The 24,119-nt window shown below is 39.0% G+C and overlaps 1 protein-coding gene across 1 annotated transcript; it reads left to right on the top strand.

The window, feature by feature from the left end:
* The first annotated feature begins 620 nt into the window (after positions 1-620).
* LOC126068824 (protein FAM47E-like) lies at positions 621-1,835 on the top strand. The gene has a single exon (XM_049871519.1). The coding sequence runs from the start codon at positions 621-623 to the stop codon at positions 1,833-1,835; it is 1,215 nt and encodes a 404-aa protein (XP_049727476.1).
* The last annotated feature ends 22,284 nt before the right edge of the window (positions 1,836-24,119 follow it).

The following is a 24,119-nucleotide window of genomic DNA, read 5'->3' as shown; positions in this document are numbered from 1 at the left end:
AGGTGACAGGCCTAAATATAAAACCTACAATTATAAAACTTTCAGAGCAGTGAAATAATCTTTGTGATGACCTTTGGTAGGAAAAGTTTTCTTCAGTACAACACAGAAATCACAATCCATAAAAGAGTGAATTGATAAATTGTACTTCATCAAAATCAAAAACTTCTGCTCTCTGAAAGACACTGTTAAGACAATGAAAAGGCCATAAATGGAGAGAAACTACTTGAAAAATCATATATCTGACAGGGGACTTAATTAAGAATACACAAAGAACTGTCAAACTTCAATAAGAAGATATCAAACAACCCAAATTAAAAATGTGCTAAAAATTTGAAGAGTCACTTCACCAAAGGAGAGATAACGGTGACAAATAAGCATCTGAGATGATGCTCAACAACAGTAGTCATTGCGCCCTCTCCAGAGAGTCAGGACTGCGCACAGTGCGCCTGTGGTGCGCACGCCTTGAGAATCCCCGCTGGGCATGGCTACATGGTCTCCTAGCAACCGGAGCAGCCTCTGAACAACAAGCTCCTGAAGCTGGACTGCAGGGAGCCGGGCCCACCATGGCCTACCAGAGACGGCGGTCTCGGCCAGTGGCGCTGGAACCCTTGCCCCCGTGCATGAACTGTAAGTCCTGGTACAAAGACAGACTGCCTTCCAAGTGCTTTGCAAAGTCCAAGGACAGGCTGATGTTCCCCACCTTCCCAAGCTCTCGGAGTTGGGTGTTCGTGAGAGAGGGGCTGGACGACTTCAGGAGAGGTTGCCCATCTTGTGAACAGATGATCACTCGGGGCTCTAAGGAGAGCTGTCTCCCCGTGATTTATCCCAAAACTCCCAGACCTGCCCCGAAAAGTTGTTGGAAGAAGCTGTCCAAGGAATCAGCCCTGTTTTCCAAGCCCTCGCCAGCCCAGCTAGCAAGGAAGTCCTTCGTGGAGGACACGGAAGCCCATCTGAGGCCTCATCCCTTGGCTTCTGACCCGTATCTGGAAGATGAAATGCCTGTAGAGCTCTTACAAAAGGTGCTGGAAGTGCTAGACCCTGACAAGAAGCTGGAGGATGCCTGGGCTTATTGTCAGGATGGCAGGAAAAGAACGAAGCAACCCAAAGAGTTTTTAAAAAAGCGTTCTACGAAAATCTGCCAGAGCTTTCCCAAGCTGACTTCTGCGGAAACTCCAGAGGACTGGCTTGAAGAAATAAAGGCAAGCATAGAGGACTTGCCTGAACCCCCTGAACCTGCAGAAAGAGTACCCGAAAAAATTACTCGCTTCTGCAGATGGGTTGCTTCTTACGGATGTACCGAAGTTAATGAAGAGTACATCCTGGAACTGTTTGACCCCGGCTGGGAAAACTGCCCACCAAAGTATGGTCCAGCCACTATAAAGGCTGTAAAAGACGTTCCTCCGGAAGTAAAGTACACCAAGGGAGTAAGACAACCGACACAACCAAGATTATCCTTACTGATACCAGCCTTCGAAAAGAAACTCCAAGAACTACAGATTCCTCAACCAAAGAAGCACGTGAAGATGCGGTATGGAGCATGGTACCTGAAACCCAAGCTGTGGAAAAAGCTAAGGGAAGATGAACCTTTGCTTGACCCCAATGCCGAAAATGAAGTTCCAAATGCCTACTTTAGAAAGGACAGAAAGGAATATGACATTCTTGCAGACCTTTATGGAACAATCGCCTTTAAGGATTTCGTTCTACGCAAGGGTTGTATAATGCCAAGTTTAATTGAAAGGGTGTTTATGAAGATGGGATGGAAATATGATACTACTAAGACTCCCACAATACTATCAAGAAGAACTAGCTTAACTGAGTCCTCAGAAGAGGATTAGATAGTTTTTTATTTACTACATACTTGGCTATTTCTCTCTCAGTTTAAATGTCAAACAGAATTGATGATGGTGCTCTACCATGGATGACAACTTCTGTAAAGTTAACACCTAATGCTTATAAGCATTTCTCAATGACCTTCTGCTTCAGGTTCATCAATGTTTTATTAACTAGGAGATCAATATTCACATATATTCTCACATTTTTGTAGCACTGTGACTATCACCTAGTTATATCAATTATTTGTAAAAATAAATAAAACCATAAATAAAAGCAGAATTACTCTTAAAAAAAGAATGAGTCAGTAATGTCAGCTACATCATGGGATGAATCTTAAAATAATTGTGCAGACTGAAATAAGATTTGTATAGTTCCAACTTTCGTTAACATTTTAACAAAGTAATTATGACAATTATTTTGTTAACCAAAAGTTGAAATCTACAGCCAAAATAATGTGAGCCCCATTTAATAATGAAATTGGTATCTCTGCCTTTAGGGTTCCATCAAACCCCCAAAAGTGAATTGGAAACTACTTATCAAATTATAGGAACTTAAGTTAACTCTGTTTTATCTTACTTCCCAAACGAACATATTTTAAAATGTTCACCATATTCACAAAAATTCATCAGGAAGGACTGTTTCCATATCATGTAACAGAGGTTCAAAATAGCAGGGAGCTTGAAGTCCCTGGCAAATCTCATGAACAAAATTAATCTTTGTGAGCAAAGCTATACAGCAACTTCGAATAGCCTCACATGGCTATTCAAATGCAGTTAATCTTTGCATTTCATGAATAGCAATTTTAAGTGCACTCATAAATTTAAAGTAAGAGATCAAACAACTTCTTTACATTTTCAAAATAGCAGCTAAAATTCTCTGGGACTGATACATTTTGTAGCTAGAAAGATTAGTAGTGCAGATCTGAGGCGTGCTTTGGTTTCCAGTGACAAAGGAATCCACCTGTAAGGGGAAGTATATTTTACCCTACTAAGAAAGAAGGTATATATTTATGTGCAAATGCCCTGTTTTCAGTGAAGTGTGTCTGTGAGCATTGTGTGCCTGTAAAAACAGGAATGTTCTATGTATTTTTGTAAGTCAAAAAAAAAAACCTAGATTTTCTCTCCAAATTCATCACCTTAAACTTAAATTTATTTTACTACTGTATCTTATTGTATTTCCACAAGAGCTTCCAAACTAGTCTCCTTCTCCTTGACTGTATTTTTCTAAAATGAAAATCTTGTCAAATTCACACCCTTGTTACTTGTCCAGGCTCATTAAACTTATCTACACACACACACTCCTCCATTGCAATGAACACGCCCAGTTACAGAAGTCACTACACTCGAGAGTCATACTGTATTTATGGTCCTCCTGGTCCTGGTAAGTTTCCAGTCAAGAGTCAGTTTTAATGATAAGATGCCTAGTAACAAAGGATGCTGATATTCCACTTGTATCAGGTTCCCTGGGAAACAGAGCTAGAATGTTAACCCCAGGTCCATCAATTTCCCATATAGAAGAAAAGGGTTTCGTTCACCCTTTCTCCACGTTTGATCATAATAAAAATTAGTCAGGGTAAACCAAATGATATAATAATGTCAATATGTACATGGCTTAGCACAATAAAATTTCATTTCGTACTCAAATTATAGTCCATGTGAGTCTATGGAAGGCTCTGCTCCTCACAGTCATTCAGGGACCCAGGCTTCTTCCATCTTCGGGGGATTAAGAGCCCTCCCCTGGAGCCTCTGCATTTTGCCAATAGTGAATGAGGAGAGAAACTGTGGAGGAAAAATAAGATATTTGATGAGACATTTCTAGAAGAGGTGCGCTTCACTTCCACCTCCATTCCTTTGACTGTAAGTAGTCACATGGTAACACCTAGATGTCAGTAGAGCTCAGAAATATAGTCTAGCAGCTTGTCATAAAAGGTGACAATAACACACATATTGCTGAGAACTCACAGAACCCTTTATTTCAATGTCCTGTCGTTTTCCCCTGGTCTCAACCATAAGCAGTATGAGGACAAGAACACATTCTCTCGCCTTTTTTTTTCCTTTACAGCGATAACGCACTAATTCTGCAAATATTTGCTGAATTTCTCATCACCACAAACAGCCTTAGGATATAATAGGAACTTATTAAGCTCCTCCCCCTACAAGCTCATCGGGACCAATCCCATCATGTCTTACATCCCTGTCATCATCACCAGGTCCTCAAACTTCCCAGGTCATCTCTTACCACCTGGACTCTGATCCCCAAGGGGTTGTGTACATTGTCTAATCTGATCCAAGCTCCAACCCTTTCCTGGCTTCTTACACCCTTCTACACTTCCTACTACCCTCTCCTGGCACAGTTTATTTTCAGTAAAATCTCCTCCATCTTCAACATCTCAGAATGTTCCTATCACCTTTTTGCCCAAATTGAAAGCTGTGGCTGCCTAAGAACACTGACTTTCCTCCAGCATCTCAAAGTCATAGTGATTTTTGTCTTTTCCTCCCACTTTGAGTGCATCACTGAGCATGAAAGTGATCTTGGTGCCTCCCTTGCTCCCCGTTGCCATTTCTAGAGCATTTGTTCTCCCTTTTCATAAAATACCGTAGTCCTTTAAAGCACATGCCATAGGTTGTACCACCCATTAATTTCCTTGCTGCAATCAACTCAACTATGCCCTTTTACGCATTTTAGCCTTCTGTTTACTGTCAACTACTGCCTCATCACTCCCTGCCCCTTTTTCACTGAGGATTCTTAGTACCTGAGTTACTGTCTTGTGCTCCATGACTACTTCCATCAATGTTCTGGATGATTTAAATATCCACCAAAAGCCTGGCATCAGCTCTTCGATCTCATCACCTCCATTAATCCTGTCTTCCACCTCACCACAGACACCAACCCCACAGTCCACAGTCATACCCTTGTTATTATCAATACATACATCAACTTCAAATCTCAATTTCAAGCATTCAATTTTTTGATCCCTGCCTCCTACCTTGTTGATCTCCTAATTTAATATTTCCAAACCTAAAATTCTTTAATTCCAAAATGGTTTCCAATCAAATAAGTCTTCCCACCTTTGCAATATTCATGTCTTCCGTTTTCAGTTCCTTACTTTCCCAGCTTAGACTCCATTGTCCACTATTATTACTTATTTGAGTATACTTTTAACTCCCTTGCCTCTCTCTCCCATTCTTGTACTCTTCAGATAAAACCCCAACCCTGGTTAAACCTTAATCTCTGCCATCCTTGTACCTGCATCTAAACAGCTGAACATGGCTAAAGAAAAACACCTACTACACTTATTGATCACATTTTTTTTTTTGACCACAAATCTTAAATGAGCCTTCAACACTGGCTGCAACTCGTACTCCATTTCCCTCAGCAATATATTCTCCCACTTTCTCCTCAAATACTCAGCACTCTGTCTCCACTTCTTCCTCTCGGATAATGTCACTACTTTGTATTGCACTGATAAAATAAAAATAATTAGAAGAAGACCTCCTATTCCTCTCATCACTAAATGTACTAGGCCAACTACATATATACCCACATTCTCTATCACCCCTGAAACAAAGAATGATTTGTCTGTTCTACTAAGGTGAAATTTCCCACTTGTACATCGACTCTCACATTTTGCTTAATCAAATATTTTGCCCTGGATTTATGTCCTTATTATCCTATATTGCTATTTTTCCTGGATCATTCCTATCAGAGGAAGAAAAAAAAAAAGACTAGGCTCTTATAACTCAATACAACAAAACAATGTTTATTTTCTTGTTATAACTTCCCTCTCCAACTACCACTCTATTTTTCTACTCCAGTTTACAGCAAAATTCCCAGATAAGAGTTCTTTATAACCAGTGTTGCCACTTCATCTCCCACCTTCTCTTAAACTCATCCCAATCAGGATTTTCTCATACTAACCTAGTGTACAGTGCATGGTATGGGCAAAATACTGAATGAAACAGGAACTATCAAAAGAATATGGAAGGAATACACAGAATCACTGCACCAAAAATAACTGGCTGACATTCAATGATTTCAGGAGGTACCATATGATCAAGAACCTATGGTACTGAAGGAAGCAGTCAAAGCTGCAGTGAAGCTACTGGTGAAAAACAAGACTCTAGGTATTGACAGAATATCAATTGAGATGTTTCAACAAATGGGTTCAATGTTGGAAGTGCTCACTTTTCTATGCCAAGAAATCTGGAAGACAGCTACCTGGCCAACCGACTAGAAGAGATCCATATTCATTCCCATTCCAAAGAAAGGTGATCCAGCAGAATGTGGAAGTTACACAACAATATCATTTTTTTATCATTAATATCACATGGAAGTAAAATTTTGCTGAAGATAATTAAAAAATGGTTGCAGCAGTACATTAACAGGGAACTGACAGAAACTCAAACGGCAATCAGAAGATAACATGGAACAAGGGATACCATCGCTGATGTCAGATGGATCCTGGCTGAAAGCAGAGAATACCAGAAAGATGTTTACCTGTGTTTTACTGACTATGCAAAGGCAATTGACTGCGTGATTCATAACAAATTATGGATAATATTGGGAAGAATGGGAATTCCAGAACACTTAATTGTGCTCATGCAAAACCTGCACGTAGACCAAGAGGCAATCATTAGAACAGAAAAGGGGATACTATGTGAATTAAAATCAGGAAAGCTGTGCATCAGGTTTGTGTCCTTTCACCATACTTATTCAATCTGTATGCTGAGCAAGTAACCTGAGAAGCTGGACTATATGAAGAAGAACACTGCATCAGGATTGGAGGAACCGCCCCCCAACTGGAGGAAGACTCATTAATAACCTGAGTTATGCAGATGATACAACCTTGCTTGCTGAAAGTGAAGAGGACTTGAAGCACTTACTGATGAAGATCAAAGATCACAGCCTTCAGTATGGACTACATCTCAACATAAAGAAAACAAAAATCCTCACAGCTGGACCAATAAGCAACATCATGATAAATGCAGAAAAGACTGAAGTTGTCAAGGATTTCATTTTACTTGGATCCACAATCAACTCCCATGGAAGCAGCAGTCAATAAATCCAACGACAGATTGCATTGGACAAATCTGCTGCAAAAGACCTCTTTAAAGTGTTGAAAAGCAAAGATGTCACTTTGAGGACTAAGGTGCACCTGACACAAGCCATGGTATTTTCAATTGTCTCATACGTATGCAAAAGCTGGACAATGAATAAGGAAGACCAAAGAAGAATTGAAGCCTTTGAATTATGGTTTTGGTGAAGAATATTGAACATACTGTGGACTGCCAAAGAATGAGCAAATCTGTGTGGGAAGAAATATATCTTGAATGCTCCTTAGAAGAGAGGATAGTGAGATTACATCTTACATACTTTGGACATGTTGTCAGGAGGGATCAGTCCCTGGAGGACAGGACATCATGCTTGGTGAAGTAGAGGGTCAGTGAAAAAGGGGAAGATCCTCAACAAGATGGATTGACACAGTGGCTGCAACAATAGGCTCAAACAAAGCAACAATTGTGAGGATGGTGCAGGACTAGGCAATGTTTTGTTCTGTTTTAAATAGGGTCGCTATGAGTTTTTTTTTTTTTTATGAGTTGTAGCCAACTCCATGGCACCTAACAATAATACCCTAGTGAAGCTTTCTTGTCAGGGTCACCAATAAGATATATATGACAAAAATCAAATGGTCAATTCTCATTTTCAAGAGCAATTGACCTAATTAGTAACTCCCTTTATTATTATTTTTAAACACTTTCCTTAGGTTCTTAGAATACCACAAACTCCTGTTCTTTCTCAGTTACTTTTTGGAAGTCTTCTCTTTCTAAATTCTAAACGTTTGAATCACCAAGAGGTCAGTCTTGGGACTCTGTCTCTGACTAATTCTATTATCATGACTTTAAGAGTTCCTGGGTGTAGTAAATGGTTAAGCTTAACTACTAGCCAAATGATTGATGGTTTGAACACACCCAGAGGTGCCTCAGAAGACATGCCTGGTGATCTGCTTCCAAAAGGTTACAGCCTTGAAAACCCTATAGTGTGCAGTTCTACTTTGCACACATGAGGTCAGCATGAGTCTGAACTGGCTTGACTGCATCTAACTATGACAACAACAATCATGATTTTACCTATTATATATACCTTTTGATTTCCAAATGTTTATCTTCAGCCCTGATCTTACAACTGGACTCCAGACTGCTATAATCAACTGCCCATTTGATACCTCTACTAGGATGTGTGACAGAAATTTAAAATAAAGCACGATCACAAGCAAACTAATAATTTTCCATCCCTAATTTTTCTTACTGTAATATTCCCCATCTGGTTAACTGACACCATCATGCACCCAGTTACTTAGGCCATCCTTGATTTCTCTAACTCCCTCAGACTCTGTATTTTATCCATTCAACATCCTGCCAGGTATACCTGCAAAAATATATTCCCAAACTGGGCATTTCTCACCTTCTCCACGTCACCATAATTTCTTCCTGGACTATAGCAAGAGCCTCTTATCTTGTCTTCTTGCTTCTATTCTTTCCACCTTACAGGCTGTTTTTCACACAGTAAACCAGAGTTATCTTTTAAAAATCAAAATCGGGTTATGTCACTCTCTGATGACAATCCTCAGAAGCCTCTCCATTACATTTAGAATAAAATCTAAAGTCTCGATAAGGAATGAGAAATATTCTCATTTCAGTAAATTTGAACTTGTTATTCCTTCTACCTGGTAAGTTCTTTCCTAGATGTTCATGTGCTTAACTTTATTCGGGCATCTCTCAAAAGTCACTTCCTTGAAGTGCCCTTCTTTTACTACCCTACCCGAATTACTACCCTCCACCACTCTTACCATCTGACCTTGATTTTTTTTAAATATCAAAGTATTTATCTCTACCAGATATGTTACATGGCTTTATGTATTTATGTCTTTATTTCCTGTATTCTTCTCCTTCTGAATGCTCTGTGAAAACAGGCACTTTGTCTGCTTCATTACCCTCTGAATTCCCAGTACCCAGAAAGTGCATAGCACAAGTAGATGTTCAGTGAGTATTTGCTGAATGAATAAAGGAGCAGGCATTCTCTTAAATTGTACTTTAGATGAAAGTTTACAAACAAACTAGCTTCTCATTAAACAATTAGTACACCTATTGTTTTGTGACATTGGTTGCCAACCCCAGGACATGTCAACACTCTCCCCTTCTTGACTTTGGGTTCCCTATTGCGAGTTTTCCTGTCCCCTCCCGCCTTCTCGTCCTTGCCCTTGGGCTGGTGTGCCCATTTAGTCTCATTTTGTTTTATGGACTGTTTAATCTTTGGATGAAGAGTGAACCTCAGGAACGACTTCAGTATTGAGTTAAGAGAGTGTCTGGGGGGCATACTCTAGGGATTTCTCCAGTCTCTGTCAGACCAGTAAGTCTGGTCTTTTTTATTTATGTATTTATTTATTTTGTGAGTTAGAATTTTGTTCTACATTTTTCTCCAGCTCTCCAGGACCCTCTATTGTGATCCCTGTCAGAGCAGTCAGTCACGGTAGCCGGGCGCCATCTAGTTGTGCTGGACTCAGTCTGGTGGAGGCTGTGGTAGTTGTGATCCATCAGTCTTTTGAGTCAATGTTTCCCTCGTGTCTTTGGTTTTCTTCTCCCTTGCTCCAGAAGGGGTGAGAGCAGTGGGGTACCTTAGACGGCTGCTCACAAGCTATTAGACCCTAGACACTACTCACCAAAGTAAGACGTAGAATATTTTCTTTATAAACTATGTTATGCCAATTGAGCTAGATATCCCCCAAGACCATGGTTCCCAGAGCCCTCAGCCCAGTATTTGGTCCCTCAGGCAGTTTGGATGTGTTTATGGAGCTTCCATGACCTTGCCTTGGACAAGTTGTGCTAGCTTCCCCAGTATTGTGTATTGTCTTACCCTTCACCAAAGTTACCACTTATCTATTGCCTATTTAGTTGTTTTTCCATCCTCACCCCTTCCCTCCCCCGTAACCATCAAAGATTGTTTCTTTTTGTTTGTAAACCTTTTCATGAGTTCTTGTAGTAGTGGTCTACAATATTTGTCCTTTTGTGATTGACTTATTTCAGTCAGCATAATACCCTCCAGATTCACCCATGTCGTGAGATGCTTCACAGATTCATCATTGTTCTTTATCGTTGTGTAGTACTCCATTGTGTGTATGTACCATAGTTTGTTTTTCCATTCATCTGTTGATGGGCATCTAGTTTGTTCACATCTTTTGGCTATTGTGAATGATGCTGCAATGAATATGGGTGTGCATATGTCTATTCGTGTGATGGCTTTTATTTCTCTAGGAATATATTCCTAAGAGCGGGTCTGTTGGATCATACAGTGTTTCTCTTTCTAGCTTTCTAAGGAAGCAAAATGGTTGTACCATTTCGCATTCGTACCAGCAACGCATAAGAGTTCCAATCTCCCTGCAGCCTTTCCAACATTTGTTATTTTGTTGTTTTTTTTTTTTTTTTTGATTCGTGCCAGTAATGTTGGGATGAGATATTATTTCTTTGGGGTTTTGGCTTGCATTTCTCTAATGGCTAGTGATCACGAGCATTTCCTCATGTGTCTGTTAGCCTCTTGAATGTCTTCTTTGGTGAAGTATCTGTTCATATCCTTTGCCCATTTTTTAACCGGATTGTCTTTTTGTTTTAGAGGTGCTGGATTTTCCTGTAGATTTTAGAGTTTAGACCTTTGTTGGATTTGTCATAGCCAAAAATTTTTTCCCAATCTGTAGGTTTTCTTTTTTAGAGGGAAGGAGGCATTTTTTTAAATTATGGGATTTAGTCAGATTCTACAGTAAATACCTCAAATTTTAACAATCAAAACCTTTTCTACTCCCATTTCCTCCTCTACCATCAGTGCAAAATTGTCCTAGCTAGAAGTAGTCTCTTCTTCTACAAACATCTAGCTAATTCTTTTATTGATCAAATAGAATTTATTACACAGTTTTTTATATTATAATCCATGTGATTCATATCATTTCTATTTTAAGTACATCCAAGACAAGGACTATATGTCATTTACTTTATACATGAGGTTAACTTTATACGTGTCAGTCAATTATCTCCTTTAGCACATTGTACCTTAACATAAATTACCATATCTTAAACATAATAGGCACTCAAATATTTGACCAGATGGATGAATAAATATATCTTGCATGTAAATCAGGTAAATAAATCTGTAATATGAGATATCTCAGTGGGCAGTGGTTCACTGGAAGGGCTATGATGTCTAAGATAGGTAAGACCCGTAAGCCGGGTAAGAAAGGAGATTTAAGATGCACATCTCACCAAAAATAGAATCAATAAACCAGATTTTTCTTTATTTTAAATGTGTATTCCAAAATGGAAATCATATTATCAAACTTAAAGAAACTTTGGCAAGAATTAAAAGATAGCTTTTATGTAAGTGCCTAATGCCAGGAGCATCACATAATCGATACTCAGCATATATTTGTGGATGAGGAGGTGGAAGGAAGGGAATGATGAAGGATATTAAAAAGGTAGAAAGGAAAGAAGCCAAAAAAAAAAAAACCTTTTGATGGTTTTAACCCAGTGTGATAGACTTCAACTAGATCTCACTCAATCTCAGCTGTTACTTAAAATGCAAAGACTGGTAGGGAAACAACCAAGATCTGTGTATGCTAAAGAGCCCTTGGGTAGTGCAAGCAGTTAATGAGCTCAGCCGCTAACCGAAAGGCTGGAGGCTTGAGTCCCCTCAGAGGCACCTTGGAAGAAAGTTCTGGTGATCTACTTCTGAGGCAACAGCCATTAAAAACCCTATACAGAACACCTAGCTCAGCTGGCCTAACACAGTTTATAAAGGAAATGTTCCACATTCTACTTTGGTGAGTACTGTCTGGGGTCTTAAAAGCTTGTGACCGGCCATCTAAGATAATACACTGGTCTCACCCCGTCTGGAGCAAGGGAGAAAGAAGAAAACCAAAGACACAAGGGGAAGATTAGTCCAAAGGACTAACAGACCACAACTACCACAGCTTCCACCAGACTGAGGCCAGCACAACTAGATGGTGCCTGGTTACCCCACCCCCTCCCCACTGCTCTGACAGGGATCACAATAGAGGGTCCCGGACAGAGCTGGAGAAAAATGTAAAACAAAATTCTAACTCACGCACACACAAAGAGACCAGGCTTCCTGGTCTGACAGAGACTGGAGAAACCCCGAGAGTATGGCCCCTGGACACCATTTTAGCTCAGTATTGAAGTCACTCCTGAGGTTCACCCTTCAGTCAAAGATTAGACAGGCCCATAAAATGAAACGAGACTAAATGGGCACACCAGCCCAGGGGCAAGGATGAAAAGGCAGGAGGAGACAGGAAAGCTGGTAATGGGGAGCCTAAGGTCGAGAAGGGGAGAGTGTTGACGTGTTGTAGGGTTGGCAACCAATGTCACAAAACAATATGTGCACTGATTGTTTAATGAGAAACAAATTTTCTCTGTAAACCTTCATCTAAAGTACAATTAAAAAAAAACAAACCCCACAGAGCAAAGTTCTACTCTCACATACACAGGACCACAGTGAGTTGGATACGACTCTACAGCAATTGGTTAAGACTGGTGAAATATATATCTACCTGGAGAAATTATGTGGGTTTCTTCACTCACACTGGTATTAGTTGTCATACAGCCATAAGCATGAGCAACGTTTAATCCATTTGGATTTTTTAATACCAGTGAGACTTCAAAAAAACTACCTGGCTTCAAATCCGTAATTTTTATGAGAGGGAATTCAGGGGAGCCTGACACATTAGTGTAGCCTCTTAAAAGTTTTCAAAGCCCATTCACTTCTTTGTATTATTGTTTTTTATTTTGTGATACTTACAACATAGAGAAACTCAAAAGTATTATTATCTTCATCATTATCTTCATTGTATAGCTGAGAAAACTTCAGATAACTGGGTTACTCCAGGTGTGAGGTCTGGAGTCAAAGTCTTCTAATTAGTTTCCACACTGACATTCAACGATGTTATCGGCAATGAAGCATTCCTCTTGAAACCTTGGGCCTCAACCACTGCAACTACAGTAGGAACACCTGTATAGGGCCACTAATAAAGGAAAACAAAACAAACAAACAAACAAAAAAAAACAATTGCATTGAGTAGATTCCGACTCATAGGGAAATGTCAAGATATTTTTGGGAACCTGCTGTACCCTGCTTTTCAAACTTGGCTAGCATATTAACCATAGCTTTGCGAGTTGTATGGCAGCACTGGGGATAGATTCAGCCCTGGAAGGATGTAAAAGCCACAAACCAAATGGAATTGGATTGCATAGACAGTGATCCCATGCCATGGGTTCCTGATCTCTAATCATTTAAACTGAGGTTGAGGGTATTGTCCTCCTTTCAACCTATCATTGGCATCCTTGGTGTGCATAGTAAGAATAATGCATTGAAGTAAGAAAAAATATTTAGAGCGTCATTCATTCAACAAATACACGCATCATGAGTATGATGGTTCATTTTATGTGTCAACATAGCTAGGCTACGGTGCCCAGTTGTTTGGTCAAACACTAGTCTTGTTGCTGTTATGGAGTAGTTACATGTGATTAAGTGAGTCAGCAGGAAGTAAAGAAGACTACCCACTACAAGGCCACTGTCTTGGTTATCTAGTGCTGCTATAACAGAAATACCACAAGCGAATGGCTTTAACAAAGAGGAATTTATTCTCTCACAGTTTAGGAGGCTTGAAGTTCAAATTCAGGGTGTCAGCTCTAGGGGAAGGCTTTCTCTCTCTGTCAGCTCTGGGGAAGGTCCTTGTCATCAATCTTCCCCGGTCTAGGAGCTTCTCAGCACAGAAACCTCAGGTCCAAAGGATGTATTCTGCTCCTGGTGTTGCTTTCTTGGTGGTATGAGGTCCCCTGTCTCTCTGCTTGCTTCTCTTTTATATCTCAAAAGAGATTGACTTAAGACACAATCTAATCTTGTAGATTGAGTCCTGCCTCATAAACATAACTGCCTCTAATCCTGCCTCATCAAATTTTCCTATGTATTACAAATCATCAGAGGCAGGATTTATAACACACAGAAAAATCACCCAGATGAAAAAATGGTAGACAACCACACAATACTGGGAATCATGACCTAGTCAAGTTGACACACATTTTGTGGTGGACACAATTCAATCCATAACAGCCATAACGTGGGTGGGCCTCATCCAATAAATTGAAGATCTTAAGAGAAAAACTGAGTTTCCCCTAGGGTGTATTTTACCTACAGGCTATAAATAGACATTTTGCCAGATTCTTCCCTAGCCTGACCTATGGATTTTGGTACACAAGACTATAGGAGTCACCAGTATGTTGCCTGACCTACAGATTTTGAACTTGCCAGCCCCTCACAATCACGTGAGTTAATTCCTTAAGATCAATCTCTCTCTCTCTGTGTACACACACACACACACACACTGTATTTTCATGCAAATAATATGTGTGTTCTACATTTTCTTTGCCAACCATGCCCTTCCCTCGTGAGGTATTTTCATAAGCATGCAATGCATATGGGGCAGAGGGTTGGCAAAAAAAAAAAATGCAGAATGCACGTTATTTGTGTAAAAATACGTGTGTATGTATCTCACTGATTCTGTTTCTCTAGAGAACTCTGACAAAGACAATGAGGAAAAAATTGATAGCATATGGAAGAATAGAAAGATAGCCACTGCTGAAGTTTAATATAAAGAGCCCTGGTGCAGTCCTTAAGTACTCGGCGGCTAACCAAAAGGTCGGTGGTTTGAACCCACCAGCTGCTTCATAGGAGAAAGACAAGGCCGCCTGCTTCCGTGAAGGTTTACAGCCTTGGAAACCCTATGGTGCAGTTCTACTCTGTCCTACAGGGTCACTGTGAATTGGACTCAATGGCAGCAGGTTTGGTTTTGGTTTTGGTAGTTTAATATTTTACGAAATGGGAACCTTGTGGGAAACTTGTGATTTCTTAATTATTCATCTTTCACTGCTTCTTTTTTGCCCACGGACACAGTACTTAACATTTTGAATCAAACTGCATCCTGCTAAAAATGAAAAAATATTATATGCCACACTACCTAATTTTGGGGGAAAAAAAACATTTTATATTTCCAACAACCGCGGTGAAAACAAGCACTGTGTAATTACTAAACATTGTTAAACATTGCTAACCAGATTCATTATGTTGATATTAAAGTTGTTTTAAATAAAAATTTGCTGGGGCTTTGAAAATAGGCTACAGTAGGCTGTAGCAAATTTTCTGTTAAATTTTCCTTTGGTAATGTGCATGTCCATGTAAGAGTCTACTTTAAGTCATTCACACTGTTAACACCAATAGCATATTATAGAAATATTGTAATAGTCAACTGCATTACAGTGTCCCATAAGGTATAATAAAACCTTTGGAGATTTTTAGTCTAGGAATATCTAGTTTACTAAAGAAAAAGCACATTGTTTCCTATTTCTGAGAGTCTGCATGGCCTTTGGAGCTAGGCAGAAAGGAGTTCATATCTCAGCTCTGCCATGTTCTTTTCCTATGGCTATAGGCAAGTTGCTTTGCAGAATCTCAGTTTCCTCATCTCAAACTTGGAATTGTTGCTGCAGCTGTTGTCCTTAGTTGTCACCGAGTTGATTTTGACTTAGGACGTCCACATGTGTGCAGAGCAGAACTGCTCCATAGGGTTTTCAAGGCTGTGACCTTTTGGAAACAGACTGCTAGGGCTGTCTTCCAAGGCACCTTTGAGTGGGTTTGAACCACCAACATTTCAGCAATAGTCAAGCACTTAACCATCTGTACCACCCAGAGGCCTTCAAACTTGGAATACTGGTACCAATTTCACCGGAATGTTTGAAGATTAAATGAGGTATGAATGTTTGTATAAATCTTGGTCACCAATTAATTTTACCTCTCCTTCTTCACCATTTGGTGGTAAGGGATATTATACTAAAATGTACAATACCTCTTTGGTTTAAATTCCCAAATTTTGAGGAGGAAACCTAAGGAAAACATCAGACAAAACTTGACTAACTTCTCTAATTCTAATTCTAATGACCAAAGGAACTACTGAATTGAATTGGAATATTCTACCATTAAACTTTTTTCCCCTCTATTAATTTTACAGGTCTCATATTTAAATGAACTTAACCTAAACCCCATAGAAAATATTGAGAAATAAAATTGTCTCTAATTATCATGAAGAAGTACACTACTTCCTACGCACCATACTTTTTTAGTTCAATTGGAACTGAGTGAAATGTGCCTTATTGAACATCAGAAGAGAAATAATATCAGAAATATGCTACCTGCTAATATTCAAAACCACATATTCTCTGACAGTGGACTGGAGATTAAAAACTTAATCAAAATCTTATGCTATTATAATCTAAAAGTGACTACTTTTACTTTCCCATTTTAAAATTCTTCCTGACAATGGTGAATAAAGAAGAAACTAAGAACATGTTGTGAATAGCATAAATTCCACAATATTTACCACTTCTTGAGTGCCAGCAAAATACAGGACTTAAACATCACCCCTGTTAAATAGGAGGAGGAAATGGAATGCATGTCTAATTGCCTCCATGAACAGCTGCCTCCTCTGCCAGGAGACCAGAACCGGATAGTGCCTGGCTACCAATACTGAATGTTTTGCTCAAAGATTCTATAGAAGAATCATGATCAAAAGGGGTAAAAACGTAGAACAGAATTCAAATTCTCATGGTATCCAGACTTTCTGGAGCCACCGAGCCTGGATGACGCCTGAAACTATTGCTTGAAATAATCTTTAAGCCTTAAAACAAAAATATCTCCTGAAGTCTTCTTAAAACCAAATAGCTTAGCTCAACTTGTAAAGAATGTCTGCCTTGAGACTTGTGCTCTTTCAAGAACTATCTATATGGGATCAAATGGACAACAGCAATTGAAAGATTAGATAGGGAACCTGAGGGGGCAGTGAGTTTGTGTTCATGGGGAAGGAACAATCTGGAAAAGGAGGGTGGGAATGGCTGCATGATTTGGAGAATGTAATGTGTCACTGAATCGTACATGTAGAAACTATTGAACTGATGTATGTTCTGCTGTGTAAGTTCTCAACAATAACAACAAAAAATAAAATAAATTATTTAAAAATGAAAAAAAAAATTAAAAAGAACTTAAGAAAAAAATAAAAATACTAACGTCAAAAAAAAAAAAAAAACCCCGGTTAAGGCAATTGTGACCTAAGTGCTGGTGGAAACACATGTCCACCCTATGGCATCAGATGGAACAGTGCAATCTGACTTCTTTCACCCACAAATAGGGTTAGATCACTTCGGACAATAGTTGACATATACACACTTATATATCAGCCACTGTCATAAATATATATATAACATACTCAAATACACATGTCCAAACCAAACCCGCTGCCGTCGAGTATATATGTAGCCAAAATATATATGTCGAAGATTTCTTTATGACAACACAACACCCACATCAAAGGCGGCAACGATAGGTTTCATTTCTCAATAAGCACTGGAGGAAATAGGCCTACTTCTCACTTAATTAACAGATGTAATATGCGACGGTAAGAGCGGATATTATTGTAGGCACGGGGGACAGGTAGGGTAAGTATGGGAGATAGCAGAGCAACTGCCTAAAGCTCAGAGGAAAAAAAAATTAATAGAATTATTTACTGGCCTTTAAATTTATCACTTATAAGGAGCGCTGGTGACATGGTGGTTAAGCGCTCTGCTATTAACCAAAAGTTCAGCGGTTTAAACCCACCAGCCCCTCAGTTCTTTGGGCAAAAGATGTAGTGGTCTGTTTCTATGAAGATTGCAGCGTTTCATCTGGGGTCTTAAACGCTAGCAAGCGGCCATCTAAGATGCATCAACTGATCTCAACCCACCTGGATCAAAGGAGAATGAAGAACACCAAAGACACAAGGTAATTATGAGCCCAAGAGACAGAAAGGGCCACATAAACCAGAGACTACATCAGCCTGAGACCAGAAGAACTAGATGGTGCCTGGCTACAACAGATGACTGCCCTGACAGGGAACACAACTGAGAATCCCTGAGGGAGCAGGAGAAGAGTGGGGCAGACCTCAAATTCTCGTAAAGAGATCAGACTTAATGGTCTGACTCAGACTAGAGGGACCCTGGAGGTCACGGTCCCTGGACCCTTTGTTAGTCCAAGACTGCAACCATTCCCAAAGCCAACTCTTCAGACAGTGATTAGACTGGACTATACGACAGAAAATGATACTGGTGAGGAGTAAGCTTCTTGGTTCAAGTAGGCACATGAGACTATGTGGGCAACTCCTGTCTGGAGGCGAGATGAGAAGGCAGAGGGGGACAGGAGCTGGTTGAATGAATTCGGGGAATACACGGTGGAGAGGAGGAGTGTGCTGTCTCATGGGGAGACCAAAGCAAAAAAAAAAACCAAACTCACTGCCGTCAAGTCGATTCTGACTCATAGCGACCCTATAGGACAAAGTAGACTGCCCCACAGAGTTTCCAAGGAGGGCCTGGTGGATTTGAACTGGCAACCTCTTGGTTACAGCCATAGCACTTAACCATTACGCCACCAGGGGAGAGCAGCTAGGAATAAACAGCAAGCTGTGTATAAATTTTTGTATGAGAGACTGACTTGATTTGTAAACTTTCACTTAAAGCACAATTTAAAAAAAAAAGATTATAGCCTTGGAAACCCTACGAGGCAGTTTTACTCTATCCTGTAAAGACACTATGAGTTGGAATTGACTCGACCGCCACGGGGCCACGGGGCTAAATTCATCATTTAGGTTTGGTCTTGTGGGCTCTAGCTTGCAAATTCCTTAAATACTTGTTTAAAAAGAACCATTCTGTGCCCTTAATCTCCAATCCTTCATCATGTGAGTGGCTGACAACTAGCTGTGATTCTAATTACACTTTATTAACCAGACTTTCTGGTGTCCAGGGGGAAGTTACTGACTTATAAAAATTGCTTAAATCTACTATACATTGCATATTTGCATCCTTTCCTTCATTTCCTTAAATAAAAGCAAATTCAGCATTTAGAGCTATCACAATACGGTACAGGATAGCAGTACCAACCAGCACCAGTGTTCAGTGGGCTAAAGTAACTCCAAGATCAACTATTACTGGGCCCTCGGTTAAGGAAACTCTGTAATGGAAACAAATAGACATAATCTAAGGTTCCTGTGTTTACAATTTTGTTAGAGAGACAAGACAGATTAAATATTAAATAGCAACTTAAAATTAAATAGCAACTCGGGACAATTAAATATAAGAATTTACCCATTTTATAAGCTACTTTTTGAAGTTTAGTCCCTCTTTTTCAGATTAATCTTTGGGATTTACGGATTCTGAAAGTTATTCATATCTTGTAATTGCACTCCCTGCTAACACTGCCACCAGAAATAATATAAATGATACTTCAGGACAGCATAAAAGGGAAGAGAAAAGGTATTACAGAAGCTTTTCAGACTTCCAACAGAAAAGCCTAAAGTTAAAGAATTAAAGTGAGGTTTTATATAATGAATAGACTACTTTCTCAGGGTCAAGGTGCCTTTTAAAAAATTATAACTACCATGTCTTGATTGCAAACAATAAACTAAGTCACCTTAAATGCATCACCTTGTATCCTTAGTCACAGTTTTCTGATGTGTAAATTACAATAAGCAAGCTCACACAGATTGGAAGGAGTGGAGGCAGACTTTCAACTGAGGACTGTTGGACACAGAACCCATGTCTTTTACAACCTCCTAAGGAATAAAGGAATGCTTATTGCTTTCATTTGTTATTCTGTACCTAGGTACCTTAAATGAGGTAGTGGCACACGGAGAATATAGATGATGAGTTATCTCAATTTCCAAGGCTGCTATAATATCACATAGCTATCATTTATCATTTATAACCTTCTGCCAACTGCCAGAATATTCACTATTATAACTAATATTAATGTAAAATGAGGACTTCATTTTCAAAATATACGAGGTCACACAACATAGGTGCTTGGTTACTTCTCAAGTTTGGGTATTGACGCATATCTTTGCAATATAACTGTTCATAAAATGACAGCATGCTGTTAAAAAGTTTTTAGTTATAGGCTGTTTTCAAGAGGCAAATGTCCTGGGGATATGTCTCATTTAACTGTTCTTTAGCATAATGCATCCCCGATGGCTCATTTTCCTAGTTAATGATCAATATCAGCAATGTCTTTTTAATGTGAATATGAAATTTGTGTTCTGCAAGTTGTTGATGGCAGAAGACAGCAGCAAGCTTTCCACTTATTTATTTATTTTTGCTTACCTTTTTTAAAGTAAAGCCTTGTTACCAACAGTTTACAAAATATATTACTTAGAACAATAACCTTAAGAAGAGAAGGAAAGAAAGTTCATAAAATTCCCCTATCTAATGAATTGTAGTTCAAGGAAATATAATGCAGGGAAGATTTACATATAATGTAGATTTAAAACACTTAACCACATGAGTTAAATCATTTAAGATAAAAACAGTTACCAGCTCCAAACTGATTACAGTGAAGAGATTGCCAACATTTTTGAGAATGTTTTCTCCATCTTGGGGGGAAAAGTCACTGCTATAAGCAAATGCCTTTTTGTTTCTGTACTTTGGCCACAAAACAGGCAATATCCAATACAACTCACTGTATTGCAAAGATGCAGCAGTCAGTATGCATGCTGACTGATGGATTCCATATTTACAAAGCTGTTTCTATGTATGGCCCACTGTCCATCTTATTATAATAAATTCTATATAAGAAATAATCTCACACAGTGCTTTTTTTTTCAACCTGTCACAAGTCAAGCTCTATATAGACAGATTGTGATTGAGTGCTGTTCTCCCAGTAGAGGTGAGGAAGAAAACTGAAATAAACATAGTCAAGCCTTTCAGTAGTGATCACCCTTCAACTCCCCTCATTTAGATGATCCCAATTGCCTAGAAAAAAAGACAACTAAACTCCTAAACTATCACCAAAGCAAAGCTAGAGAAAATGAGTTTTGAAATCCCAGGAGGAAAAGCATGATAATCCCTTACTCTTGGACTCAGAAAATAATTCTTAATATATCATTTTTTTTTAGTAAAATAAATCTGGGAAACTCTCCATATAAAACCACTTCTTAGATTTCCCAAAACCCGTGAGTTTATTAAATTCTATTTCCAATCATGGATTCAAGAAATATATTTATTTTTCTTGTCAAACACATGGTTTTCTCAATTCATTTGACCTCAGAGCAGAGTTTTTTTCAGGTAATAGCCATAATTTTTTTTTTTAATAGCCATTAAGCTTTCACAAATCAAGTGGAACATCCTTGGGAAAACAGTCAGCTAAGAGAATTTTATCTGTATTTACAATTTATATTAAGTAATATAAATGAATATTTTCAAATTAATATATTTCATTTATATATTATAAATTAAAAAAATAAAGTATTATTTTTGGAATTTAAACCTTCTGTATACAAACTACAAAATGCAACAGATCAGGCCAAAAGGAAATAAAATCTAGGAAATAGTGCACAATGTTGAGCAAAAGGTAAAGTGAAGGAAGATATGAGAGATTAAAAAAAAAAGAAGAAAGAAACACGATAATGAAGCCAACATTACACTAACAGAAACTCTAAAATCAGAGAACATAAGAAAGAGAAATAATCAAAACGACATTACTAAAAAACATCACTGAGCTGAAGAAATCTACAAATTTTCAGACTGAAATAGGTCCACAGATTACTGAGTTCAATAGATAAAAAAAGATCGACATATCCTGATAAAACTGCAGAATCTCAAGAAAAATCACCTTCTAAAAAAGATTTCAGAGAAAACAAAGTGCCTATAAATGAGTAAGAATCAGATGTGTATCCAACTTATACTAGAAATGCCGAATACTACATGCCAACATCCCCACTTGTCTCTCAGTTTGTCATACTGTGGTGGCTTTTGTGCTGCTGCGATGCTGGAAGCTACGTCACTAGTATTTCAATACCAGCAGGGTCATGCATGGTGGACAGGTGTTGCAGAGCTTCCAGACTAAGACAGGCTAGGAAGAAGGACCTGGCGACCTACTTTTGAAAAAAAATCAGCCCGTGAAAACCTTATAGATAGCAATGGAACACTGTCTGATATAGTGCCAGAAGATGAGCCTCTCAAGTTGGACCAAAAAAAAAAAAAAAAAAACCCAAACCCATTGCCTTAGAGTCAATTCTGACTCACAGTGACCCTATAGGACAGAGTACAGCTGCCCCATAGGGTCTCCAAGGAGTGGCTGGTGGATTCAAACTGCAGCTCTTTTGGTTAGCAGCCGAGCTCATAACCACTACGCCACCAGGGGCTGCATTCTTAAAGTAAAGTCGATCTCAGTAACGTGGATGGGGTAAAGTTGTAGGATGACATCAAGGACGTTATACATGAAGAAAGAAAAAGATCATTAAAGAGAGCCAACAAAGAAAAGACCAAAAGGGATGTCAGAAGAGACTCTGGAACTTGCTTTTGAACATAGAGAAGCAAAATCAAACAAAAGAAATGGTGGAAAAAAGCTGAAGAGAAGATTTCAAAGGGTAGTTCAAGAAGACAAAGTAAGGTATTATAAGGAAATGTGTAAAGACCTGGTGTTAGAAAACCAAAAGGGAAGAACTCACTTGGCATTTCTCGAGCTGAAAGAACTGAAGAAAATATTCAAGCCTGTTAAAATGTTGAAGGATTCCATGGGCAAAATATTAAATGATGCAGAAAGCAGCAAAAAGAAGATGGAAGGAATATACAGAGTCACTGTACCAGAAAGAACTAGCTGACATTCAAACAGTTCAGGAGGTAGCATATGATCAAGAACTGATGGTATTGACAAAACAAGTACAAGCTGTACTGAAGGCACTGGCAAAAAAAAAGGCCCCAGAAATTGACGGAATACCAACTGAGACGTTTTTTCTAAAAAATGGATGCAATGCTAGTAGTGTTCACTCATCTATGACAAGAAACTTGGAAGACAGCTACCTGGCCAACCAAATGGAAGCGGTCCATATTTGTGCCCTTTCCAAAGAAAGGTGATCCAATGGAATGTGGAAATTATTGAACAATATCATATGCAAGTAAAATTCTGTTGAAGATAATTCAAAAATGGTTGTAGCAGTACATCAACAGGAACTGCCAGAAAATCAAACCAGATTTAGAAGAGGACGTGGAACAAGAGATAGCATTGCTGATGTCAGATGGGTTCTGGCTGAAAGCAGAGAATACTAGAAGACGTTTACCTGTGTTTTATTGACTATGCAAAGGCATTCGACTGTGTGCATCATAATAAATTATAAATAACATTGCAAAGAATGGGAATTGCAGAACACTTAATTATGCTATGCAGAACCTGTACATAGATCAACCGGCAGTAGTTCAATCAGAACAAGGGGATACTGTGTGGTTTAAAACCAAGAAAGGTGTGCATCAGGATTGTATTCTTTCTCCAAACTTATTTAATCTGTATGCAGAGCAAATAATCTGAGAAGCTGGGCTATATGAAGAACGGGGCATCTAGATTGGAGGAAGATGCATTAACAACCTGCATTATGCAGATGACACAATCCTGCCTGTTGAAACTGAAGAGGACTTGAAGCATTTACTGATGAAGATCAAAGGCCACAGCCTTCAGTATGGATTACACCTCAACATAAAGAAAACAAAAAATCTTCACAACTGGACCAATAAGCAACATCATGATAAATGGAGAAAATATTGAAGTTGTCAAGGATTTCATTTTACTTGCATCCATAATCAATGCTGATGGAAGCGGCAGTCAAGAAATCAAACAAAGTATTGCATTGCACAAATCTGCCTCAAAAGATCTCTTTAAAGTGTTAAAAAGCAAAGACGTCACCTTGAGGACTAGGGTGCGCCTGACCCAAGTCATGGTATTTTCAATCTCTTCATATGCATGAGAAATCTGGACAATGAATGAGGAAGACCAAAGAAAAATTGACACATTTGAATTATGGTATTGACAAAGAATATCAAATATACCATGGACTGCCAGAAGAAGGAACAAATCTGTATTGGAAGAAGTACAGCCAGAATGCTCCCTAGAAGGGAGGATAGGGAGATTTCATTTCACTTTCTTTGGACACGCTATCAGGAGGGACCAATTCCCGGAAAAGAACATCGTGCTTGATAAAGTAGAGGGTCAGCGAAAAAGAGGAAGACCCCCAAAGAGATGGGTTGGCACAGCGGCTGCCCCAGTGTGCTCAAACATAGCAATGATTGTGAGGATGGTGCAGGACCTGGGCTGTGTTTCATTTTGTTGTACAT

Source organism: Elephas maximus, chromosome X, assembly GCF_024166365.1.
Source record: "Elephas maximus indicus isolate mEleMax1 chromosome X, mEleMax1 primary haplotype, whole genome shotgun sequence".
In the NCBI taxonomy this organism is placed as follows: Eukaryota; Metazoa; Chordata; class Mammalia; order Proboscidea; family Elephantidae; genus Elephas; species Elephas maximus.
This window is presented reverse-complemented; position numbering and strand designations above follow the sequence as displayed.